The 27,998-nt window shown below is 34.3% G+C and overlaps 1 protein-coding gene across 2 annotated transcripts; it reads right to left on the minus strand.

Moving 5' to 3' along the window:
- Positions 1 to 800: 800 nt before the first annotated feature.
- Positions 801 to 25,727, minus strand: LOC144360052 (nuclear receptor subfamily 0 group B member 2-like). 2 transcript variants are annotated; one of them, XM_085505626.1, is made up of 3 exons: positions 25,538 to 25,727; positions 24,325 to 24,930; positions 801 to 3,212 (listed from the first exon to the last, which is right to left on the minus strand). In XM_085505626.1, exons 2-3 carry the CDS (start codon positions 24,911 to 24,913, stop codon positions 2,974 to 2,976), a joined length of 828 nt encoding a protein of 275 aa, XP_085361752.1. In that variant the 5' UTR covers positions 24,914 to 24,930; positions 25,538 to 25,727; the 3' UTR covers positions 801 to 2,973. The 2 variants fall into 2 exon arrangements, with proteins under 2 accessions (XP_085361752.1, XP_085361754.1); XM_085505628.1 differs by lacking the exon at positions 801 to 3,212 and adding an exon at positions 13,989 to 14,288.
- Positions 25,728 to 27,998: the final 2,271 nt, after the last annotated feature.

The raw sequence follows: 27,998 nt of genomic DNA on the forward strand, positions 1-27,998 counted from the left end.
ACATATGTTTATAAACCACGCCCTACTTTATCATAAATCGTGCAAAGCCGTCCACGACGATATAAATATATCGTAATTATCATGGAGATTTTGAAAACTACTTTCGACGCCATGTGTAGCATATTGTGACCACGTTGATCAGTACCCGTCTAAACTGTTGTGTTTACGCCGTGCCGAAAAAGTGTTGAGTGAGTCGCATTAATCGAATTCATGATTTAAACATGAATTTGACACTAATGACTTCATTTAATCCAGTGACAGTCTGTTATGTTTTTATTCCAAATAAGCTGTACTTGATAAGTTTTTGTATAGACAAAGCAAAAAAGTATCGAACGCAATGTTTTGTCGTGATTTCCATTTTGAAAACAATCACCTAGACATCAAGGCAAACAATGAACACGTACAACGCACTCATACTATATGAACAAAACATCTACGGGCCGGGCCGTATTTCCCATGGTACCCTTGAACAAAAAATCCCCCAGGGAGCTTCTTCTTAGGAATTCTTGAGTTTTGCGATAGAAATTGGGGTTAAGAAGCGCCTTGCAATCATCTAGCAAGTCATTTTTTTGTTTTCTCAAAAAATAAATATTAATTTTTGATTTATGTTTTCATTTTAGCGTGACTGCGAAATCTAGCCTTATAATCTGGCCTTGTAACACTAAGAGGCCCTAAATTAACTATATATATATATATATATATATATATATATATGAACGTAAATGAACGTGGCGGTGAAAATTTGATATATGGAGCACGCAGAAAAAAAAGGGAATTGAATAAAACTCGAAAAAACACTGTTTACTGTATTGATATTGCATTTTTATTTGAAATAAACACAGATCGAGATACCAAGTTGGCACTGGGTTGAATGTAACAAAGCAAAGAATGAAATAGAAACCAGATATGTATAAACACCAGTGTACAGCTAATTTTCAAAATAAAAACATTCTAAATTGAAATCAACACTGATCACACAGATTGTTGTGATTTATGAATGACTTGAAATCCACCCATCTCTGCAATGGACAGTACATAACAAAAAAAACAACAGTATTTTAATATTTCTTGAATTGTAAACTCAAAAATATCTGGTTAGTGAAACTATACATTATGTTTTTTTTTTAAATTACCAGGGAAAGTGGGCCTGAGAAGCAATAGATACTTGAATACCTGCAGAGTGAACATTAAAGAACATCGCCATGGAGATGATAGGGTTTAAATCAGTAAGAGTAGCAGGTGGAGGGGGGGTGTACATGCTTGGGTCAAGGTTACGATATTTATTGCACTGCTAAATAGACAGAGTAATAAAGTAATGGATACTAGTTTTTGGACCCACCAAGGACATTGTATATGATTGACAGACCAGCTAGGCACTCAAGAATGTCCATGTGTTGGGTCAAATCAAGTTCACAGAAATGGGTTCTTTAGTTAACTAAATTATTACTATGGCAACATGCGGTCAAGGCTGCGAAACTGTCTACTGGCCTCCAAGTAATATTGGAAATAGGCTTAGCCTTGTTAAACTGATGGAGGGACAATTGTATTTTACTCCTTTACAAAACAGCCCATCTATATCCACTGAACCCCCACTGGGAATGATGTTTTCAGGGACAACCTACAAAACTTGTTTTGGGTTGTCATGGATATTGAAAAGATTGCAATATTTTAGGAACAGTTATGGCCAGGCGATGATTTTACCAGCAATACTTAGTATGATTTCAGTAGATAGAGATAGCTTCAAACATTAAAAAACTATAATAATTCATCCAAACCACCGCATTCAAGCACATGCAAGACAATGACCCATGGTTCAGTACAAATCTGTCTTACTACCAATATCATTGTACAACATTATTTCAAGTCTATTTAGTACATTGTTCACAGAACCACAGGTCAATGTAGCTTATCCTACAGTTACTCAGAAGAAAAATTAATCAGCAAAAATGAAGGACTACAAAACATTCATTTCAGACAGGTCTTCCATGACAGTTTTGTCATATTGTCAACAAAAATATCAAAACAACAACACCCAGAGACAAATTAAAAAAAAAAAACAATTTTTCGTTTAAAATAAAAATATTACTAAATAATAGGTGGTCCCCAATGAATTGATGAAAACAACTGAATCTACAATATACATTAACAAGTGCATGTAAAGAGTCAAGGTGCGGGTGAAAGGGACATGGTGCTTTGTGTCCATTTATTATACTCACTTGGTGAGAATTTATTAAATAAACAATAAAATAGAGACCTTTTGAGTTGTTTCTTTCTTCAATAATTTATTTAAATTGTGTTGCTTCTGAAAGGGTTTCTAATGTCACTGACAACAAAATGAAAGCTGGAATGGCTGCTTTGCCCTTTCTATATTATTTATTTGTTTTATTTTACAAATAAGTTTGAATAAAACTTAAAAAACTAAAGATAGAGTAACTGGCAATCATTCCGCTTTCAATATCCAGCAGATATGCTCACCCATTTTAGTCAACAAAATGCCAAATTTTTGAGCAAAAATCTTTACACATTTTGCATCAATTTTGAATTGAGCTAAAATGTCTTCACAGACGAAAAACAAACTTTCGATGATGCTCGAAAAATCTGGTGGTAAATGAATGAGCAGTCGGGATAATTACGCAAAATACACATCATATAAACCCACTAAATAACTTTATCTTAAACAGCTGCTGGGGAGAACATCATTGTAAAACACTATCTCTGATTGGTTGAATCAAAACGCATTATGTACTCTGAGACACTACAGTTTTAGTAGAAAACTGAAATAGTTTGTAGCTGCCTGTCAGCTGTCAATAGCATTGTATTTACATACACTGTAGCTAAAAGATACATTTCAGTATTGTTTTCACATGGAATTTGCATTTTTTTGTCTCGTTTCGATAAAATTGATCGACTACTAATGGCTGTGACGTCCATAAATAAGTTAATTATACAAAGTGTACAGAAAGGCTGGTCACACTACTGCTGTAACATGGTCTCCAGGACCTCATCCATGCAGGCTTCGCCGATCAACGGACGAAAGAACAGTTCGATCAGAACTTGAGCCTTGATGTTCCTTAGGGTTGGCAGACACAACAAGATTCTTGCAAATCGCAGAGGGTCATTGGGATACATCGCTGTGACGTACTCATTGAGACGTAGTTGCGTTTCACTTTGATATTCTTCCACTCTGTATGGGTTGTTCAAAGATGGGGATTCTGGAAAAAAAATAATGAAAAATTAACAATAGATTCAATTTGTTTGACATTGACAGTGACAGTGACTCAGATGAAAGTACTAGATTTATCTACTCATAGCCAAAAAATAAAACTGATGAAGGGGCAGTACATAACTGGAGTGTATGACACTGTATGACCATGTGATGAACCTCAGTGGCCATGAATTATTTCAAAAAGTTCACACAAAAAAAGGTGTGTCGTGATACATGTATCAAGAAAGCCACATACTGAACATTACTGGCAGCTTTAATATAAAAACACTTAGCTATAAAACTCTCAAAAACACTAAAGTGAATAAAAAAAACTTGAACCATAATATTTTAAAATTTCAAAGCAAAAAAAACAATAAAAATTTTATTAGCATTCTCTAATTCTACGAAAATAAAACTTGCATGAACATGAATGAGTTTAGAAAAAATTCTCAACAGGTAGCATTCAACTTATAGCATGAAAATTTACTAGTTATTAAGAGTTAATATTACATTTGTTTTAAAGTTCAAATAATTAGGGAGTAAAATATCCTGCAAATCAAGTTAAAATACAGAGTAGTAGATTATGTTACAAACGGCCTTGGACTGTCTATCATATGGCTACATAGCTTCCTTAGCCATTATTTTATTCACAAGACTTGGCTCACAGCCATATTCTGTCACCTAAAAAATATTGCATTACTCAACATCTTTGTGTTTGTTGTTTTCCACATTGGTGAGTGGGCGGGGTGGGGAACGAGGGGGGTATATTGTGCGACAGATATATAACTAATAAATGAAATATTAAAGACATTTCTGTAATATTCACCATTAATATAACAGTTTGGGAAATGATAATTTTATAAACTATATTATAAATAAGAAAATATCAACAATTCCATATTGAGAAGAATGTAAAACAATTAGAAATATACGAATGGAGTACACAAAATTAGGTGGATATTTTTTATAAAAAACTTTTCTCAGAAATGAATATTAAAAGTGTTTTTTTTGCCAACCTTGTAAACACTGCTATTATGTACTAAGATGATAGTTACGATGCTTCATTCCGCACTTCTTGTAAGAGCACCTTAAGTTTGCTGTTTTCATGATGATGTGAGCTGTTAGATATTGACGCAGCCGATCTAAAATGTTCTTTCAAATAACATGAAGGTGATGGACACACAGAGCCCGTTGTCAGAAGTTTATAGAGGATAGTCTTTTTGGACTCAATCCTGGGACAGTTACAGTGTATATCTCCTGGTGAGTCAAGGTTGTACATTACTTCAGTGGACATCCTATCTGTAGACTCAATACTGCTTGTATCACTACTAGTACTCATATAGTCCAAATATTTGGTCTTAATCTCAACTGGTTGAAGGCTTGGGGTTTGGTAGTTTGTCGCTGACATCAGTCACGGACGGTGGTTGTTCCTGGTATCATCTAGCTTTCATTCATAAAAATGAACTGATCCAAATCCGTGGTGACAGCTAGGAAGATAGTAGTACACAACACAGCTAATAAGATCACTTATGTGTTCCTATGTGTTACAGGAAGTCTTCGGTATATTTTGTCAAAATCTATATCTATTATATGACAATTTACGTAAGCTAACAACTGAGTGAGTGAGTACAAACTGTCTGGCATCAGTAGTTATAGTAAAGTCACCTCCAGTCCAATGGCCTTGTGAACCTACTTTAATATGCAGAGTAGGTGAACTGACCTATCCACATACAATGGGAGGCTCCATAGATCAGCTTTATATGGAATGTCCTTGTGAATATTTTATGCAAATCACACAGACTGAGGCAAACTGGTCAAAGGTGACTGAACGGTTGATAGTTAATTTTTTTTTTTACAAATACTGAATTTATAATGAAGTCTACAATTAACATATCAATGAGACATAGAAGAATTAATTTAATAACAATTATGTCTTTATTTTTAGACTGTACCAGTACTGATGACTGTTGTTTTCTGAAGGGCACCTGTGAAGTAATAGAGTCTAATTTAACCAGTCAATTGTAAACATGTTTTTGAACAGTGGTATGTTTTTTTTTAACTTTTTGAATTGAACTGACAAGAAAGAATAAATAGTAATCTGAATTTTTTAAATCCTTTACATACATCTATATTGGGATACAAGTGTTGATACAGAAGAGTTAATAAAAACATGAAATCGTATATTAATTATTATCTAGTATATCAGCACTTTCAATTGAATATAATATTTAGTTCTATTCTATTCTATTCTATTCTATTTTATATTTTTATTTTTTCTACTCTCTTTATTTTATTCTAATTAATTATTTAATTGCCAAATCATGATAGGGAGAAAATCTTATCCACCTTCATTTTGGGATGACCAAATTCTTGTTATATTCATTGCTGGCTTTTTTTTTATTGGCTAATGTCAAATCTATACTCTATCCTCATTGGCTAATATCAAATCTATACTGTTTATGAATTGGCTAATGTCAAATCTATACTGTATCCTTATTGGCTAATATCAAATCTATACTCTATCTACATTGGCTAATATCAAATCTATACTCTATCCACACTGGCTAATATCAAATCTATAGTGTATATGTATTGGCTAATATCAAATCTATACTCCATCTACATTGGCTAATGTCAAATCTATACTGTATATGAAATGGCTAATATCAAATCTATACTCTATCCACACTGGCTAATATCAAATCTATACTGTATATGAAATGGCTAATATCAAATCTATACTCTATCCACACTGGCTAATATCAAATCTATACTCTATCCACACTGGCTAATATCAAATCTATACTCTATCTATATTGGCTAATATCAAATCTATACTCTATCCACACTGGCTAATATCAAATTTATACTCTATCTACATTGGCTAATATCAAATCTATACTCTATCCACACTGGCTAATATCAAATCTATAGTGTATATGTATTGGCTAATATCAAATCTATACTCTATCTACATTGGCTAATGTCAAATCTATACTCTATCTACATTGGCTAATATCAAATCTATACTCTATCCACACTGGCTAATATCAAATCTATACTCTATCCACACTGGCTAATATCAAATCTATACTCTATCCACACTGGCTAATATCAAATCTATACTCTATCTATATTGGCTAATATCAAATCTATACTCTATCCACACTGGCTAATATCAAATTTATACTCTATCTACATTGGCTAATATCAAATCTATACTCTATCCACACTGGCTAATATCAAATCTATACTCTATCCACACTGGCTAATATCAAATCTATACTCTATCTACATTGGATAATGTCAAATCTATACTCTATCTACATTGGCTAATATCAAATCTATACTCTATCCACACTGGCTAATATAAAATCTATACTCTATCCAAACTGGCTAATATCAAATCTATACTCTATCTACATTGGCTAATGTCAAATCTATACTCTATCTACATTGGCTAATATCAAATCTATACTCTATCCACACTGGCTAATATTAAATCTATACTCTATCTACATTGGATAATGTCAAATCTATACTCTATCTACATTGGCTAATATCAAATCTATACTCTATCCACACTGGCTAATATCAAATCTATACTCTATCTACATTGGCTAATATCAAATCTATACTCTATCCACACTGGCTAATATCAAATCTATACTGTATATGCATTGGCTAATTTCAAATCTATACTGTATATGCATTGGCTAATTTCAAATCTATACTCTATCCTCATTGGTTAATGTCAAATCTATACTCTATCCTCATTGGCTAATATCAAATCTATACTGTATATGCATCTGCTAATGTCAAATTTATACTCTATCCTCATTGGCTAATATCAAATTTATACTCCATTCTCATTGGCTAGAATTGATACCTTGCCTTCTTTGGCAAACTCTCAATTCATATCTTGTCTTGATTTAAACTTTGGTAACCATAGCAACAATAAACCCAGATCAAAATTTGAATTTCTTTGATGTCAAACCAATATAACATTACAGAGGAAATCAATACAAACAGCAGACTTTAAAGAGACAATTCCTTGTCACACAAAACAATGCATCACATGTTTAGTAACTGACAACTCAGAATAAAATCCGTAATCACTCTAATCACCAACAAATACAACATAATGACTAATTGCCACGGTAATTTTAATGAAAGCATTAATTCAATTATGTTAGCCTTCAAGTAAACACTTCCTTATTGACGTCAACTGTCATTGTTGTTGCCACGGCAACAATGCTAATTGTAACTCTTTTGAGCAGTATCCTTGAAAGTATTATGGGTAATAAAGCTAGGAAAGCAGGAAAGACTAGCTCATCATATTTTGTCATATTTTTATGATAAGACTATAAAGTTTAATTTCTTTGCCGTAATTTTGTAAAATTTTCTGATGAAGTCATGATGTCATGTCTAAGTATATATCAATAAAAATTACATGTTTTTTCTGTACAATATTCAACACAAACACTTTTCATTCTCACTGTGGTCTATATTGCAAACATGACTGAATGAAAGATTTGATACAGTATTTTTGTACTACTTTCAAAGTTAAAATACAGAAATCAATTTTTTGCAACTCTCAATCTTAAGTACTTGATTCTTTGTTCTATTCCAATTTTAGGAGAAATATGGGATATTCGATAACCTATAGTTAGAATTAATTTGAGGCAAGTAAAGTAAAAAATGAATGATTAAATTAAACATATTAATGGACTTTTATAGTTCATTTTTCCACATAATAAATTTTATATTTGTGAATGAAGAGTGACTATCGCTACTTTTTTTATCATTATGGCATCGTGGCAAGTTGTAGCTGTCAACTGAGTTCATCAACAAGGGGTGGGGGTGAGGGTGTTGAATTGGAGCATGAGAAGAACCGCTAAATGCATACAAACATTCACTAAAAATAACCCATTCGAAGTACAAAAACATCAAAAGCAAACCATATTTGTGACCCCGCCCCCAAATTCTGAAGGTCATGTATGATCTGCCTCCTGAGAATAATTTTTAGATAATATCATTTCACAAATCAATAAATCTCAGAAGGTTGAGAGAATATTTTTAACAGCCATTAAAAAAAACTATCTGATACTTTTGAAACAAAATTTAAGACATTTCATACAAAATTTGATCATAAAAGTATAACCCAAAACTTTTTTGTGGTTTGAAAGAAGATTATAAAATACACACATTAATTCCACTACATTTTGTACAGTTCTGCATGTTTAGCCATAGACCTTAAAATATATGTATAAAATACATACATGTATGGTTTAGCTTGATAGGTGACAAGTCTCTTTACATAACTGTGAATGTAATTGCATTACGTCTAATATTAAACTGATAACTACACTGCAAAAATATCAAATCGTGCAAGCAGCGAAATTTTAAAAGTTCATGGTGCTTCCTAATTTTAGGATATTTAGTTTCAATGTCATCTCAAATGCTGAAAATTCTTTCTCTTTTTGACTGAAAAAATAAATAAATAAAATGTACGAAAATAAAAACAGTGGTACATCATGGGTAAATAAATAAGTAATTTTAGCCATTCTTTATGAAAAAAAATACTTAAAAAATTGGAATTAATAAAATTAAGTTTTCAGTTTCTAATTTCCAACAGTGAGTGTTTTCGTGAAGGTCAAAATATTTATATTTAAATTTAATGGAATAATTCTAAAGAACACAGCTAAAACAATATCCAAATTATAGGAATTGGGGAACAAGCTAATATCCTTAGTTCTGTCTGACCTTCACCAGCAATATCATAGCCTTGAATTGTATTTTTAATTTAACCACATGTTCCCTGCAGATAGACAACAGCACTACTCATCCACCAGCCATTCATCAAGGTCAAGGACACGGTACTCTTTTCACCATATCTGACATTGATACAGTGCGACTATTTGGAATACCAACTCACTGTCTAAGCTCAATAAATTTAATGTCTATACCAGAAAATGTTGGTGGTGACAAAACAGGCCATGTGTGATATCTCCTCATTGATTTATATACCGAGTAAGAAACTCACAGGGTATATTTATATCTAAAGAGACCTCATCAACAGGAAATACTATAAATAGTCTGAACACTGTATCATCTTCCTGATGACTTTTATCACAGTAAATAAGTTTTTATCATTAAAAATATTGAATTGGCTGTTGAAGGAAGACTCTGCCACGTTTGCAGATACCGACATTTGAACCACAGAGGGCGCTATTTCAGTTTAATACTGAAGTGCTGATTTTAATGTTGACTCAATTTGACTGGCCTTGAAAGCAATAAGCTTACCTTTGTGAATATAATTATAATGTATATTTAAACAAAACTATATTACTGTTGATTATAAATATTTGATGATATAGCAAAGACTACTTACTATTCACCTCAAATATACAACAGTTAGAGTATTATAATCTTGGTAACATTAGGTTTAATGTTAGTATATGTGTGGAGGGGGGATAGCAAGATGAGGGAGAGGGACTGCACCATGGATGAGGGGAAGGTTTTGTACCATGGATTATAGTCGATGACTTTCTGTTTAGAAATCTTTTTAGCTTTGTGCTTTTTTTTTTTCATTTCTCATTATTTGTTGGCACATGAAATGTCCACCCACATCCTGTACTTGAATATAACACAGGTTCTGATTGGCTTAAAAAAGTGATGCCATGCAACTCATGAATATATTCATATGCATTGCATGATGGGAGAAAGTGAAGTGAAACCTTTCAAACATGATCCACATTTACTAGGCATGATATATTTACAGAAGCCACAAAAGGAGGTTTATTATCCCAGCAAAATGATTGTATCCAGTATCCTCATAGTTTTACCCTTTCCTTTTATCTTTTTCACAAAATGTTGGGAAGAATAAAAACTGACATCGTATATCATCCTTCCAGACACTTTGCCTAAAAATGAATGTCATTCAAGAAACCTCGGCTCAAAAAGCAAATCCATTAGGTAGGAAATCTATACAGAGCTTTCAAGTGAAAAGTACACTTTTTTTCCCCCTCACAGTTGAATTTCAATATTTCATAACAACTAAACTAACTATTAATTAATGAATATTTATGATTTGACATTTTCTAGAGACAAACAAGAAATAAAAAAAAGTTTAGCTAAGTTATTAACTCAGTACCATCTGAGTACTTTATACTAAAACGCACTCACATCAAGTCTAATTGTTAACTTCAAATACATAAAATGAAAAAAACATTGTGTATTTTGACAAAAAGCCATTATATTCACAACGCTCATTATTGGCAGCTGCTATGTTAAGTCCTCTATTTTCATTGGACACTATATGAAAACTAACCATGAATTTCTCCATGGCAATCAATTTTTACTTTTCTAAGGTGGTTATATAATTTGAGATAAAAACTATAAAGTGAGTCTTCATGAGAATGGTGACTTCTATAATGGAAATATTCATAAATTTACAAGCAGCCCTGTTTGTTGTATAAAGTTCAGGTCAGTATGCATGTATGTTAAAACTTGTTGCTAGTTGACACCTCCTCACTGGACAAAATGGTTTGTCCTGGTTCCCCCTATTGTTGGTTCTATCACTTGGGCCGTGCAACACCTGAATAAAATTAAATCTCAAAGTTAATAATTAAACATATTTAAACAAACCCTGGAACTTTAATGAAAAATTTGCATATTGCATTCAGTTGCCAGCAAAATAAGAACAAGCAAAGGTTTTATTGATTGAGTATGGCCTTGATATCCCACACCAAATCTAGTGGCAGCTACCTGAAATTTGTTTACCACAAAAGTACTTAGTATTTTTCCTTGACCCAATAAATAACCCAATTACCTAAATAATGTTACAACATGTGCATATAACCATGACATAAAAGCTATATTTCAACAACATAATAAATAGACAATTTTCTAAATTCCTGAACAAAGGAGAGATTGTGACTTGAGCCGCGATTAGACAAATAATTTTACCATACTGAGATGAGTTTATATATACAGGAAAATAGCAAATTTTTTTAGTTCGGTGCAAATTAAATAATTATGGTTCACAATACAGCCTATTAAAACTTTTTCATTCACAAATCTCATTATTTTTGGGGGTAGGGGTGGGGTGGAACTGTAGAACTACACAAATTTTTAATTTCACAACACTCATATTATATTATCATATTGTACAACCCAAGAGATTCACTCAGCTAAGCTGTGTACTTTGTTGGTGTTATTAATACGGTATCAATACCTCTTTTACAAGGAGGTTGAGGTAATTAAATAAATATTAATAAATAATATTTCTAAGGTGACCTCTTTGAAAAGTAGGGGGTTGTAAGAAATTGGTTTCCTTCATTCTTGAATACATGATTCAAGTCTGCATAATGCCAAATTTTTCAATCACATTTTCCTTTTTCTGAGGATAAGGTAGTTCCCTGGAGAAAACGGGTCTTTCTAAAATGAATTAATAACTATGAAGAAATTTAAAGACTTTTCAAAGATTTTAGTACTTGCCTGTAATTTTAGGACAAATCAAAGACTTTCCCGACCTCAACAAATCCAAAGACTTTCAAAGGATTTTCCTAACGCTATGGACCTTGGGTAATGATAATTTCTAAAGCCTTGCCATTTGTTAGTACATATACACAGATTTATTATTAGCAACAACCAATATACTGTTTTAAGTAAAATTTTAGAACCATGACAACAAGAAACACAACAGCAAGAACAACAAGCAAAATAAAGGAGAGAAATTAAATCTCAGGAACAAGCAAAATTTGGAGTAATTTATTCAACACATTAAAATATACCATGATTAAACACAAAACAATTAACTGCTTCCTGGTTTTGTCAAATATTCCATTTTTTGGGTAAAATTTGCAGGTTTTGGGTGAACTAGAACAAATTGTTGACAATTTTATAAAAATGGAATAAGTTCATGAAATTGGTTTAGAATTGGTTTTAGTATGGATTAAAAGGCATGCACTATCAGCTTAATATTATTCATGAATTAATTGCTTGTTATTTTTTCTCATCTGTTTGTTGTATGCATGCAGAGATCAATTGAAATATTTATAAATATAACTACTTTACAATTGTCCCAGAAATGAACTGGAAATGACCTTGAAAAATTGGAAGATTCCATTAAACAGACAGGTAAGGTGAAAATACTATTTTGTTTTAAAATAAAAAACAACAACAAGGTGATTGTCATTGTAATTTGTATGCAAGCTAAAAAAATTGAGTGTATTTCTTGAAAAAAATACAAAATCGTATGTTATTCCAATATGACCATTATAAAGTGAACTTCCTGAGGTCATGTCCTTTGTCTGACCGTACGACCTTGAAGCGAGAAAGTGTTCAATATTGACAGTGAAAGCAGCGAACAAAAACCTGCTGCGCTTAATACACACAATCTATGAAAGAAGGAGGGGCTATTGGGCGGTCCGTTATACACAAATTTCTCGTATAGAAATATTTAGAACAACAAAGCCTGCATTAAATTTTCCAACTCTCTATGAACAATTTTTAATAACAAATTTTCAAACTGACAAATGAAAACTTCATAGAATGCTTTTATGAGGGGAAATAAACTGAGAGTGGTCTTCAAAACATTGCTGTAACCGGAATGGAATGCAGAATGAAGAAATTGACATTGGAAATATTCCTTGACCAAGTTAATATACTATAATTACCAAAAATATTCCAAATTTTAAGATAATTTTTTATAATTTTTATAAGCAATATTTGACAGCAAAAACGATGAAGGGTTGGCCCACAACTCTGTATAGTGAATGTTCATGACGTAGTCACCCACTGGTTGACCGTACCAAGTCACGGGGTTAGGTTATGTTAATGCATTTTTCCTTGAACCCGCTCAACTTTGTGTGCAGTGTAGGTAGTACCAAACCCATGACTGGCAGGAAGGCAATTTTGACGGATGGTTTAATACTGCCGAGCACCAATTATAAACCAAAACTAAAAGTACAATACAATATAATCTAAAATTGGGAACTGAAATAAAATTACTCTATTGGGGTATAATAATATCACATTTACAATGGGGTATAAAGGGAAACCCCAGTCACATTTAAAGACTTTTTTTTTAGCTGCAGTGGTATTTAAACATGCCAACTGAGTTTGTTTGTTGTTATGTTAGATATATGGTTGCCATCCATTATATGACCTTGGCCTCATAAATGGCCCAGATCAGAGACCTGAACACCATCAAACCTAATAAATTTGGGTTAGAAAAAAAAAATAATTAAATTTTAAGTCTGCTCAGGTATCACAGCATTGAGTACAAAAGATTGTTTATTAAAGGTCATAATGAGGTTATCCCGACCCATCAATTTGATGTCAGTTTGAAATTATTCGTTTATATAACAGACACACAAATTAAGCAAAAAAACACAAAAAACACACTAATGACAATGGGGAACTATCATCAGATATTCAATATCTGTCTAAACTTGAGATGTAAAGTTGAAATATTCACCTTTTGACAAGAGTGACCTTGAAAGAGTGTCCTCAGGTATTTTTTTTACCTTTCCTTCTGAAGGTAACTGAGACTAGTAGTCTGGATTGATTTACTTGCAGACATGGAATAAACCAATGTTCTAGAGGTAGGAAAGGCTATGTCTGTGTCATGAATTTATAACATCTAACATACAGAATTTTATAATAGTGTTGTTATAAAAAAAAAAGAACACACCTCCTAACTCCTCATGATTTAAGTAACAGTTAAGAAAAAAATTTGTGTGAAGTAAGAATGCATGAATAACTAAAAATATTTTATTTTTTTATTTTTCTTAAAAAACATTTGCAGTTATATTATGGTAATAAATATTAAAGTATCTTTTGTAGCAAAAAAATAATACATAACATTATAAACATTTGAACAGCTTGAAATGAAAAAAAAAAAAATTGATTGACCAGTTGAAATCACCTTGGAGTTGTTTTTTGGTAGAGGCAAGCTGCTTTCATAATTATTATCCTTAGGTGACTTTGCCTTGAACTTGTGAACTAACAGCCGAGATGGACAGTGTCCCATTCAACTCTTGTTTATGAAAACACATACAGGCAAGGCAGGTGTCTGGAAAGGATTATAGGAGGGAGAAAACTGACAATAATGACAGAAATTCTCAATTAAATGAGTGTTGAATGAACTGAACTAAAATATGAAATATTAGCAATATTATTGAACCTCTCATAGTGACAATCATTGAATCTAATCACTGACCTTTTCAGAAAGGTCAGTCATACCGAATAAGGCATACGAGTTATGACATCATCAACAACGTCACAGGATGTTGCTAAGGCAACCATTTCAGGGTTGTTTAGAACAGTCATCACCTTAGACACATGAAGGATTTTCTTAAGAAAAAATATTTTGGAAATCGGGTGAGTCAGTGGAAGAAAGCATCACAGAAAATGCCTACATAGTCTGGCACTGTAGACTCCGTGTAGAATTAATGACAAAGTAAAGAATTTGAATTTTCTTGCACAGTTAAATTGTTTATTTCTTTATACATCATTTTAGTTATTATTCTAAAATCAACCCAATTAAACAATGTTGACATTTTTGTTTGTTTATATTTCATTCAAACACTATTTTTGAGCACACAAACTATATATGAATGGGAACAATAACAAACGTGAGGAAAAATCTGTATTAAACATGTTTTTAGTATCTTGTCCTATTTTTAGGGCACCGCACTTAATAAGTTTAGACTAAAATCACGTTCAGCTCCAGGATATTGAAGCACGTCCAGGTGATGCCAATGACGTAGGCAACATCATTTCTACTCAACTGAGTGGAAAAGTTCATCTCTTAGCATTCAGTGGACAAAGGATGTGATATTTGCAAAAGGGTGGAGTTTAACATCAATTGCCAAAGCATAGAGCTTTGTGAAAAGGAAGAGGTTTAACATCAACTGACATTAAGGGTGGGGTTTTGTGAAAAGGTGGAGTTTAACATCAACTGACATTAAGGGTGGAGTTTTGTGAAAGGGTGGAGTTTTGCGAAAGGGTGGAGTTTAACATCAACTGACATTAAGGGTGGAGTTTTGCGATAGGGTGGAGTTTAACATCAACTGACATTAAGGGTGGGGTTTTGTGAAAAGGAGAGGAGTTTAACATCAACTGACATTAAGGGTGGAGTTTTGCGAAAGGGTGGAGTTTAACATCAACTGACATTAAGGGTGGGGTTTTGCGAAAGGGTGGAGTTTAACATCAACTGACATTAAGGGTGGAGTTTTGCGATAGGGTGGAGTTTAACATCAACTGACATTAAGGGTGGGGTTTTGTGAAAAGGAGAGGAGTTTAACATCAACTGACATTAAGGGTGGAGTTTTGCGAAAGGGTGGAGTTTAACATCAACTGACATTAAGGGTGGGGTTTTGTGAAAAGGAGAGGAGTTTCACATCAACTGACATTAAGGGTGGAGTTTTGTGAAAAGGTGGAGTTTTGTGAAAGGGTGGAGTTTCACATCAACTGACATTAAGGGTGGAGTTTTGTGAAAGGAGAGGAGTTTAACATCAACTGACATTAAGGGTGGAGTTTTGTGAAAGGGTGGAGTTTAACATCAACTGACATTAAGGGTGTAGTTTTGTGAAAGGGTGGAGTTTAACATCAACTGACATTAAGGGTGGAGTTTTGTGAAAGGGTGGAGTTTAACATCAACTGACATTAAGGGAGGAGTTTTGTGAAAGGGTGGAGTTTAACATCAATTGACATTAAGGGTGGAGTTTTGTGAAAGGAGAGAAGTTTTGTGAAAGGGTGGAGTTTTGTGAAAGGTTGGAGTTTCACATCAACTGACATTAAGGGAGGAGTTTTGCAAAAGGGTGGAGTTTAACATCAACTGACAAAGGATGGAGTTAACATCAATTGACATTAAGGGTGGAGTTTTGCAAAAGGATGAAGTTTAACATCAACTGACATTAAGGGTGGAGTTTAACATCAACTGAAATTAAGGGAGGAGTTTTGTGAAAGGGTGGAGTTTAACATCAACTGACATTAAGGGTGGAGTTTAACATCAACTGACATTAAGGGAGGAGTTTTGTGAAAGGGTGGAGTTTTGCGAAAGGGTGGAGTTTAACATCAACTGACAAAGGATGGAGTTTAACATCAACTGACATTAAGGGTGGAGTTTTGTGAAAGGAAAGGAGTTTAACATCAACTGACATTAAGGGTGGAGTTTTGTGAAAGGGTGGAGTTTAACATCAACTGACATTAAGGGTGGAGTTTTGTGAAAGGAGAGGAGTTTAACATCAACTGACATTAAGGGTGGAGTTTTGTGAAAGGGTGGAGTTTAACATCAACTGACATTAAGGGTGGGGTTTTGTGAAAAGGAGAGGAGTTTAACATCAAATGACATTAAGGGTGGAGTTTTGTGAAAGGAGAGGAGTTTAACATCAACTGACATTAAGGGTGGAGTTTTGTGAAAGGATGGAGTTTAACATCAACTGACATTAAGAGTGTAGTTTTGTGAAAGGAGTGGAGTTTAACATCAACTGACATTAATGGTGGAGTTTTGTGAAAGGGTGGAGTTTAACATCAACTGACATTAAGGGTGGAGTTTAACATCAACTGACATTAAGGGTGGAGTTTTGTGAAAGGAGAGGAGTTTTGTGAAAGGGTGGAGTTTTGTGAAAGGGTGGAGTTTCACATCAACTGACATTAAGGGAGGAGTTTTGCAAAAGGGTGGAGTTTAACATCAACTGACATTAAGGGTGGAGTTTTGTGAAAGGGTGGAGTTTAACATCAACTGACATTAAGGGCGGAGTTTTGTGAAAGGGTGGAGTTTAACATCAACTGACATTAAGGGTGTAGTTTTGCAAAAGGGTGGAGTTTCACATCAACTGACAAAGGGTGGAGTTTAACATCAACTGACATTAAGGGTGGAGTTTTGCAAAAGGGTGGAGTTTCACATCAACTGACAAAGGGTGGAGTTTAACATCAACTGACATTAAGGGTGGAGTTTTGTGAAAGGGTGGAGTTTAACATCAACTGACAAAGGATGGAGTTAACATCAATTGACATTAAGGGTGGAGTTTTGCAAAAGGATGAAGTTTAACATCAACTGACATTAAGGGTGGAGTTTAACATCAACTGACATTAAGGGAGGAGTTTTGTGAAAGGGTGGAGTTTAACATCAACTGACATTAAGGGTGGAGTTTAACATCAACTGACATTAAGGGAGGAGTTTTGTGAAAGGGTGTAGTTTTGCGAAAGGGTGGAGTTTAACATCAACTGACAAAGGATGGAGTTTAACATCAACTGACATTAAGGGTGGAGTTTTGTGAAAGGGTGGAGTTTAACATCAACTGACATTAAGGGCGGAGTTTTGTGAAAGGGTGGAGTTTAACATCAACTGACATTAAGGGTGTAGTTTTGCAAAAGGGTGGAGTTTCACATCAACTGACAAAGGGTGGAGTTTAACATCAACTGACATTAAGGGTGGAGTTTTGCAAAAGGGTGGAGTTTCACATCAACTGACAAAGGGTGGAGTTTAACATCAACTGACATTAAGGGTGGAGTTTTGTGAAAGGGTGGAGTTTAACATCAACTGACAAAGGATGGAGTTAACATCAATTGACATTAAGGGTGGAGTTTTGCAAAAGGATGAAGTTTAACATCAACTGACATTAAGGGTGGAGTTTAACATCAACTGACATTAAGGGAGGAGTTTTGTGAAAGGGTGGAGTTTAACATCAACTGACATTAAGGGTGGAGTTTAACATCAACTGACATTAAGGGTGGAGTTTTGCAAAAGGGTGGAGTTTCACATCAACTGACAAAGGGTGGAGTTTAACATCAACTGACATTAAGGGTGGAGTTTTGCAAAAGGGTGGAGTTTCACATCAACTGACAAAGGGTGGAGTTTAACATCAACTGACATTAAGGGTGGAGTTTTGTGAAAGGGTGGAGTTTAACATCAACTGACAAAGGATGGAGTTAACATCAATTGACATTAAGGGTGGAGTTTTGCAAAAGGATGAAGTTTAACATCAACTGACATTAAGGGTGGAGTTTAACATCAACTGACATTAAGGGAGGAGTTTTGTGAAAGGGTGGAGTTTAACATCAACTGACATTAAGGGTGGAGTTTAACATCAACTGACATTAAGGGAGGAGTTTTGTGAAAGGGTGTAGTTTTGCGAAAGGGTGGAGTTTAACATCAACTGACAAAGGATGGAGTTTAACATCAACTGACATTAAGGGTGGAGTTTTGTGAAAGGGTGGAGTTTAACATCAACTGACATTAAGGGCGGAGTTTTGTGAAAGGGTGGAGTTTAACATCAACTGACATTAAGGGTGTAGTTTTGCAAAAGGGTGGAGTTTCACATCAACTGACAAAGGGTGGAGTTTAACATCAACTGACATTAAGGGTGGAGTTTTGCAAAAGGGTGGAGTTTCACATCAACTGACAAAGGGTGGAGTTTAACATCAACTGACATTAAGGGTGGAGTTTTGTGAAAGGGTGGAGTTTAACATCAACTGACAAAGGATGGAGTTAACATCAATTGACATTAAGGGTGGAGTTTTGCAAAAGGATGAAGTTTAACATCAACTGACATTAAGGGTGGAGTTTAACATCAACTGACATTAAGGGAGGAGTTGTGTGAAAGGGTGGAGTTTTGCGAAAGGGTGGAGTTTAACATCAACTGACAAAGGATGGAGTTTAACATCAACTGACATTAAGGGTGGAGTTTTGTGAAAGGAGAGGAGTTTAACATCAACTGACATTAAGGGTGGAGTTTTGTGAAAGGGTGGAGTTTAACATCAACTGACATTAAGGGTGGAGTTTTGTGAAAGGAGAGGAGTTTAACATCAACTGACATTAAGGGTGGAGTTTTGTGAAAGGGTGGAGTTTAACATCAACTGACATTAAGGGTGGGGTTTTGTGAAAAGGAGAGGAGTTTAACATCAACTGACATTAAGGGTGGAGTTTTGTGAAAGGAGAGGAGTTTAACATCAACTGACATTAAGGGTGGAGTTTTGTGAAAGGATGGAGTTTAACATCAACTGACATTAAGAGTGTAGTTTTGTGAAAGGAGTGGAGTTTAACATCAACTGACATTAATGGTGGAGTTTTGTGAAAGGGTGGAGTTTAACATCAACTGACATTAAGGGTGGAGTTTAACATCAACTGACATTAAGGGTGGAGTTTTGTGAAAGGAGAGGAGTTTTGTGAAAGGGTGGAGTTTTGTGAAAGGGTGGAGTTTCACATCAACTGACATTAAGGGAGGAGTTTTGCAAAAAGGTGGAGTTTAACATCAACTGACATTAAGGGTGGAGTTTTGTGAAAGGGTGGAGTTTAACATCAACTGACATTAAGGGCGGAGTTTTGTGAAAGGGTGGAGTTTAACATCAACTGACATTAAGGGTGTAGTTTTGCAAAAGGGTGGAGTTTCACATCAACTGACAAAGGGTGGAGTTTAACATCAACTGACATTAAGGGTGGAGTTTTGCAAAAGGGTGGAGTTTCACATCAACTGACAAAGGGTGGAGTTTAACATCAACTGACATTAAGGGTGGAGTTTTGTGAAAGGGTGGAGTTTAACATCAACTGACAAAGGATGGAGTTTAACATCAACTGACATTAAGGGTGGAGTTTTGTGAAAGGGGAGGAATTTTAAACATTGATTGAAAATAGCTGGAGACTGCAGCGTTTACTTCATAACTGCATAGAAAGCCCCGTAAGTTGGGAGACTAGAAAAATAGGAATATGCTAGAGCAAACATATCAGCCTTAAGTTAGGACAGAACAATTAACCTTAAACGAGCATGTGTTAATTTCTGTACCTCCACACTTGATTTGGGATCAGCCACAGTTTTTGTCATATGTCATCGCCATAGTTGTTTCATATGCATATTAGTTACAACTTTTGGTTTGTGCCCATGTAGATTGTTAATTCCTACACATTAGTGCCAGGCATTTCTGATCTTTGAGTCAAGGAATATAAAAGTATTCATATTACAGACAAAGCTGGCTGAACTTTGATGTTTTAGATGCAAGTTAATTCTCAATTATTGAAAAAGTCAACTAAGCTGGGTTCAAAGCATAACTTTTGTATTGGTAGTTACCCCTACTTCATGAAGGATTTGGTTAGGATATAGTATATATAAATATAATCAAGAATACATTTGTCATCATGAATATCTTGATAGGAAACTAATTTAACTGATATTAATATTTGTTTTTTGTCTCTAAAAATGGTGATGGAAACTTATAATACAAAGACATTTGGTTACAAACTATTTTCAATCAAAAACCTGTGTATATTAGAATCCCAGTGAGTCGCTACTGTTCTGAAACACTGTGAGAAATCTTCACTACTTCACATATAGAATATATTTAGAATCTGTCGACTAATTTATGAATATTCTGATTACAGCAACCCATGATGCATCAGTCTATCAATGATAGAGGGCAGAGGCGCTTTCATAATAAGCAACCTCTCAGCTGAGATAGCTCCGCTGTTAGCAAAGTACATTTCAATTAAAGAACTGAAGATATCACTAGAAAAAGATAAATATGTATAATATCAAAGCAATTGGACAAGAATTTGAAAATATCACTTTTACCAAAAATATTCATCAAAATTAGAGATTTGAAGATATCATCACAAAATGAACAAATCTGAGAGAAGTTCACATGTAGTATCTATATATATATATAATATCAAAGTAATTGGACTTGTGGTTTTCAACAAGAAGTCGAAAATATCACTTTTTACCAAAAATATTCATCAAAATTAGAGAATTAAAGATATCACCACGAAAAGAACAAATCTGAGAGAGGGCTGTAGTAGTAACCAACAAATTCAATAAATTCATCTGAAAATATTTAATCCAAGTAGAAAATCAACAATGTCAATAGTCTTTTGAAAATATTCAGATGTTATTCCATCAGCCAATAGATCCCTCTCATTTCAGTTTGAATTGCATAACTTTTAATTCTTTATAAAAATCAAGAGATTGGGATTGTTGTGTCAACAGTGTGTTAATTGTTATGACAAAAATAATTATTCTGTTAAACACCTTGTTTATAAATATTATCCAATCACAAAATGCTTCATACAAAATTAAGTCACTACCCCTGACATGAAGTGAATCTACTACATTATTTCTGTGTATATAGGGTTCACTCAGACTCCATTCACATATTATTTTGCATTTTTGAACTTCTATTATTAGCCTAGAAACTTTGTATTTTTAAACCGCTTTGCTAACTACAGTGGTAGGTTTAGTGCAAATTTGCAATTTTAACTGCTGGAATGGGTTATGTAGATGACATTTCCAAACAACCAAGGGATATATGTTAGACAATATAGCTTCCTGGATGCATTTCACACTTGATGTGTTGTTTACCATTTTATGTAGTTTTAGAATCATTTCCTTTTTTCTGTTCTACAAATTGTTGCATGAACTTGTTCATTTCAAAATGAATAATGTTCATAAAGTAAAGTTATGTAGAGATTCCTAAATAATAGATAGATTCTTATCATATTCTCAACCGAATATGTCAACAAATGCCAGAATTAAAAATTTAAAGGTATATTTGTGAGTCATTGAAAATGGGAAAATTTATATATTAGTTTAAGCGCTAGTAGTGTTAATTTATGTTTCATGCAACATTATATGGGTTCCATGCAACATTATATGGGCCCAACGCAACACAATATGGGTTCCATACAACATTATATGGGTCCAACACAACATTATACAGGTTTCATGCAACTTTATATGGGCCCAACGCAACATTATATGGGTTCCATGCAACATTATATGGGCCCAACGCAACATAATATGGGTTTCATGCAACATTATATGGGCCCAACGCAACATTATATGGGTTCCATGCAACATTATATGGGCCCAACGCAACATTATATGGGTTCCATGCAACACTATGTGGGCCCAACGCAACATAATATGGGTTTCATGCAACATTATATGGGCCCAACGCAACATTATATGGGTTCCATGCAACATTATATGGGTTCCATGCAACATTGTATGGGCCCAACGCAACATTATATGGATTCCATGCAACATTATATTGGCCCAACGCAACATTATATGGGTTCCATGCAACATTATATGGGCCCAACGGACCATTATGTGGGTTTCATGCAACATTATATGGGTTCCATGCAACATTATATGGGCCCAACGCAACATTATATGGGTTCCATGCAACATTATATGGGCCCAACGCAACATAATATGGGTTTCATGCAACATTATATGGGTTCCATGCAACATTGTATGGGTTCCATGCAACATTATATGGGTTCCATGCAACATTATATGGGCCCAACGCAACATTATATGGGTTCCATGCAACATTATATGGGCCCAACGCAACATAATATGGGTTTCATGCAACATTATATGGGCCCAATGCAACATAACATTGGTTTCTTGCAACACATGGGGGTCTTATGACCACATATTACACGTGTGTAAAATTTAAATGTGGGCATGCAGTGACTGAATACATGAACACATCACAGTCACTGAATTAGGAAAAAAGAAATGACCATAAATATTTCTATGAATTTTACGATTTACAACAATTTCAAAAATTCCAACTTAATTTGTATTATGAAAAATAATTTAAAATGTGTTCAATAACAGTCATTTATAACAATTTATATGAATAACTTGGGAATCAATTTTTGCAATGTAGAATCACATCAACATTACACTCATCACGATTCAAGATACATATACAGTGAATCATACATCCGTGCTAATACATAGGCCTTGACATCCAGGGCACTTCCTTTCAAACTTTCACTAACACATCAATAAAACCCTAAATATTATATTAATTTTTATATTATTGTTAAATTTTTCTAAGAAATCAACATTACTAATTTACAGGCAGGTGGTGGTGGTGGTGCGGGAGGGGGATGTATGGCGGGTGGCAGGAGATATAATAAGAGCCAGCATGTTGAAATAAAATTTTTAATAATTGTAAAACAATTGATCGTAATTTTTAAGTAACTTAGGTGGGAGTGTTTTCTGTTTTGATTCCCAAGCCACAATAACAATGATATAGTTGCAATTTGTCATAAAAGCAATAAGTGAATTAGCATAATGTACTGCTGACCACAAAATAATACACGTCTGAAAAGTAGCGTTTTAAAGTGAATATAGACAGTATGGACGAGGACTTTTGACCCCTGACAATACTGGAGAGTATGATGACTCATCGATAAAGTGCACCAGCGGCTAATGAAGGACAAGATGTCTCACATTCAAAGTTGCATATATATTTGAGATAATTTTAGAAAAACAATCATACTTTGAATTTAGGATGGTACACATAGAGTAAAATATTTGTTTTAATCAAACAAAGTATTTTGTAGCGCAACAGATTGAATCAGCGAGTTCAATCAAACTGTACGTTGTAACTGTTAGTGGTGTAAAAATGTTAACAAATATATAAAAATTTCCACTTACAACAGATTATTGTATAAATAATGATGATTGTAAATGCAGACAGGGGGGATTATGGAAGAGCCTAGAAATGGGTTTGACTCCCTAGGTGACAGATAAGGACAGTGAGTGTCCTTAGGTAACTTTAAGTGTATACATTGTTATGCTAATTACATTACATAATGTGGTAATAAAAACAGCATACAAATGGCGCATGGTTTAGAAATTTGCATGTCTGCACTGTAATCATGTTGCCTACACCTGCATACAAACTGACCATTTGCGTATAAACACAAAAATAACATGAAAAATACTTGGATATTTCTGAACAAAGCATTGTTTATTTTTCTTTTACATCAAAAAAAGTGTGATATATTAAATACATTTGGTGAGGCTGTGCTCTCGATAAACATACATCATGGAAAATACATGGTAATACTATCAGGAAAAATTCAAGAATACAACACACACACAACAAATCAACCAGGGATGAGCTCAGTTTCAAATAAAAAAAAATCATATTTACTGAACTTAGGGTTAGGACTATTGCCATCCCGGTTTAGCTGGCATTTGACTGTCCTAGCTGATATTTGATAATTCAATATTACTGATACAGCTTTTACAAAAATAGTTTTGAAAATAAAAGTATTTTAAGACAGAAAAAAAAAGACTCACCTGCATTGAACAAAATGGTTGATTTCAAATACGCATATTCCTTATCATCTATCTGCAAGTGATGACACCTCTGTAAGAAATTGTTGATTTTCTTGACATCTCCCCACACTGGAATACCTTGTTGAGATGTGTCAAATTTGACCCTGTCCTGAGCTGCATGTGGAGTAGATTGTTCATGACTTTCATATGATTGTTCGGTTATTTCAAAATCAAACTTATATTGTGCCATGGTTAGAACGAGCATTTCAGCCCACCCATGAAGGTACAACTGGACCCGATCGTTGTGGTCCAGATCCCAGTAAATCGGTAGATTTTTTGTAAAGTCAATTGTTTTTAACAGTAATTGAGCAGCCTCTTGTTGGACAATATCTGGATATTTCAGCAAAGCCTTCGTATGTTGAAGATAATGGTGACAGTAATGATGGTGGGTAGACACTCGGGACGAGGAATTTTCAGCTGTTTGGATGAAGGTACCGTCAGTTTCCATAGTTACTGAGGATGGAGGAGCAGCCAGAAGATTATAAAGTATACTGCGTTCGTTTTGCCGGCTCGGAATACAACCTTGACACTGTAACCGCTTGCAATCCATCGGTATCGGCCACTTTTCTAAAAAGAAATCGAGAAAATGGCAGTTCAATTTACGACGTTTAAAGGAACACCGATACAAAGTTATAAATACCATTCATCGCCATTTGCGGTTTCTCCTTAGACGTTAAAGAATGCCATGTAATTGATGGACGTGTAAACAATTTCGTCCATTCATAAGTACATGGACAACTTGGTGCACTACTACTCTTTGCCAATATGAAGTGCGCGAAAAACGAACATCTTAGAGGCCACCGTGAGTTCTCTTTCGGTCAATGCTCGGTATACGCCGCATAGTACCGTCGACCTTGAGGTTGAATAACGGTCAACGCATAAAGGCGTATCTTATGACCGTACTTACGTAGTATGAACGAATTCACGCAATCAGTATTCCAACAACACAACACAAGAACGAGACAGTCGTGTGAAAACCGCCGATCAAATCGGAGTTAGGATCACTTTTCATACTACAAAGTTGGAAATTACGTCCTTAACCAATGTGTTACCTTGAATTCGACACTATTAGGAGATTATGACACCACTACGAATATATATAAAGTAACAAAATATCACTATCCCATACCCCCATACATAAGTACAGTTTTACATGCCGGCTTCTTTAAGTTACCTTAGACTGGACTCCGGGAAAATAAAAATAGGCGGCAAAGTGCCGAGTCCTCCTCCAAGCTCGACTGTATAAACCAAAATACCGGTAACTATACCGTATGAAAGAGCGGTCGATATAAGGTGAAATATTCTGTTAGCCACTGTCAACTATCACATGGATATTTTCCAGTGTAATGACAGCGACATACTTCCCTCGCAGGTGAAAAGTTCACTGAGTACAAGCTAAATTTAGCATTACAGTGTCATTGGTTAGTTATGTATGCAGATTTTATTCCCTATTCGATGATTGGTTGATCTGGAAATTTATGGAGAATTACCACCAGGCCCTGCAAAGTGAATAAAATATAATTGGATACGTTTTGCTCAATGAAGGTTTTTGAATATCCAAGCAACTGCGCACGTACACTATTACACGGCCCGTTTTAAATCGGTCATCGAATTCAAGTGACTCACCTACCAAGAAATGGAGCAGTGTGCCCTACATGGCCTTTAAATACATGTTACAATATTTTCCGGCCTATTTATTTAACTATTTATTGTTATTAATATTATTATTATTTAGAATTCACTCATGAGGAAAATTAAATGACATAGAAAGACGAGGCAACAGGACGCACATAGACATAACTAAATAAAATAACACTTGCGCCAACTGTTGATTATTTTGAGCTTGACGTTTTTATTTTGTTCACACGAGATGGACGCATTCCTATTTCAATCTAAAAATTAGATAACGGAAGTAAACAACGAATATAATAATTATGTAATAGTGCCATGTAAATAACGTGTATTTGCAAATAACATGAATAGTAATATAGTTGGGCAGTACCGGGAAGTATACTGGAAATTTCAGCTGACATTTCTATTTCGTAAAAGACTACATATTTTATGTTGTCTCTGACTGTACAGCTATATGAGTATATACATATACTCTGCTACAAGATGGCAACGCATGTACCCGTGGATTTCTTGTAATTACTGTTCCGATGATTTGAAGAGACTTTGGCTGAATTACAAATGAATTTGAAACTATTGCCTGGGTCTGACCATCGTTTGATCACAGTTTGTCATTGAACAAACATGTGGTTGGAGCGGGATACTTGCTTGTCATTATGGGCCGATTTCCCAAACCGCAGACTGACACGCGCCGGTTGTGGTTAAACGATTAAGCGGCAAGAACTATTGGAGCTATGAACTCATCCAAGACGACACACAGGAAATGCCCTTATCATGAATACTATTTTCAAATCCAGATATTTTAAACGGTTATATTCAATTGTTGCATATCACATATATTTCACATTAAATATTACTGATAAATACCCGCCCACATATTCATATGCGTTACGATCACGAACTTGGTAATGTTCAAACAGATGGTTAATTGACAGGTTCAGTGTTCCTGTCGATGAACCACGGTTTCCAGTTTCCCGTATTCACTGGGTAGTTATATCCTTTTAAACTTGTCAGTAACTAGTATTTTTATTAAAAGCGGCCTTGACTTTCAGTATACGTGTCATTAAACGTGTGTCCATCAACGATTGGTCTTGATTCTTCCCTTTCTATTACTAGTGCATATTTGGATGAACCATGGAAATTCATGGACGAACTAACAGAGGTCAACAAACTTTAAATTGATATTATTCATTTTGAAATGAACATAATTTAGTTCTAAATCAAGTATTTTAAGAAAAAAAATGCATATATAATTAAAATACAACATAATTTATTGCAATATGAAAATAAAAACTGGCCTTTTTACATAATGCCACTTTATTTTATGTACTGACTGAGGTAAATAAACGATGAAGTATTACTCAAACTCAGTATGCAAATTGTGCTTCACTTTAAAGTTTATGTCTGCACATAGAAAAGTTTCGGAACTCGACATGATAATTACATCACCAATGAACCTCTAACGAGGACGCTGTAACTTCGTGTGCAGCACAGGATTACATAAACTATTTGAAGTCAACTGTTCAATAATTGTCATAATTTTGAACACATACAAAATAATCAAACTCTGTAGATAATAGAAAATTAAGCTCATTTGGTAAAAATTTTACAATAATTACAGAAAAGTACATAAACAAATATTGGACCAATTTTGAGGCGTGAATCGTTATGTGTTGAATTCGTAGTATGCCATCATCGATCATTCAAATGTTCCGCATTACAAAACTTATTTGGCAAACTAAGTTACAAGTAGACAACTTGAATGTCTGGTCTTGACTGCATGATAGTACGTTGTCCATACCCCCGTATTATACGGTATGAATCAATCATCTTCTGTTTAAATGTTTCTTTGGATGTATATATTATCGTTAATTAGTGTTAAATTACTTAAGTCATATCACTTGAACAGCCTATATCAAAGTGAAATCTGAAATGCAATTTATACACACAAATACTAACAGTGATTTATACGGCTGATTTCATTGCGTGTATTTCTTTTTCGCACA

Source organism: Saccoglossus kowalevskii, chromosome 11 (assembly GCF_978046115.1).
Source record: "Saccoglossus kowalevskii chromosome 11, keSacKowa6.1, whole genome shotgun sequence".
Classification (NCBI taxonomy): domain Eukaryota; kingdom Metazoa; phylum Hemichordata; class Enteropneusta; family Harrimaniidae; genus Saccoglossus; species Saccoglossus kowalevskii.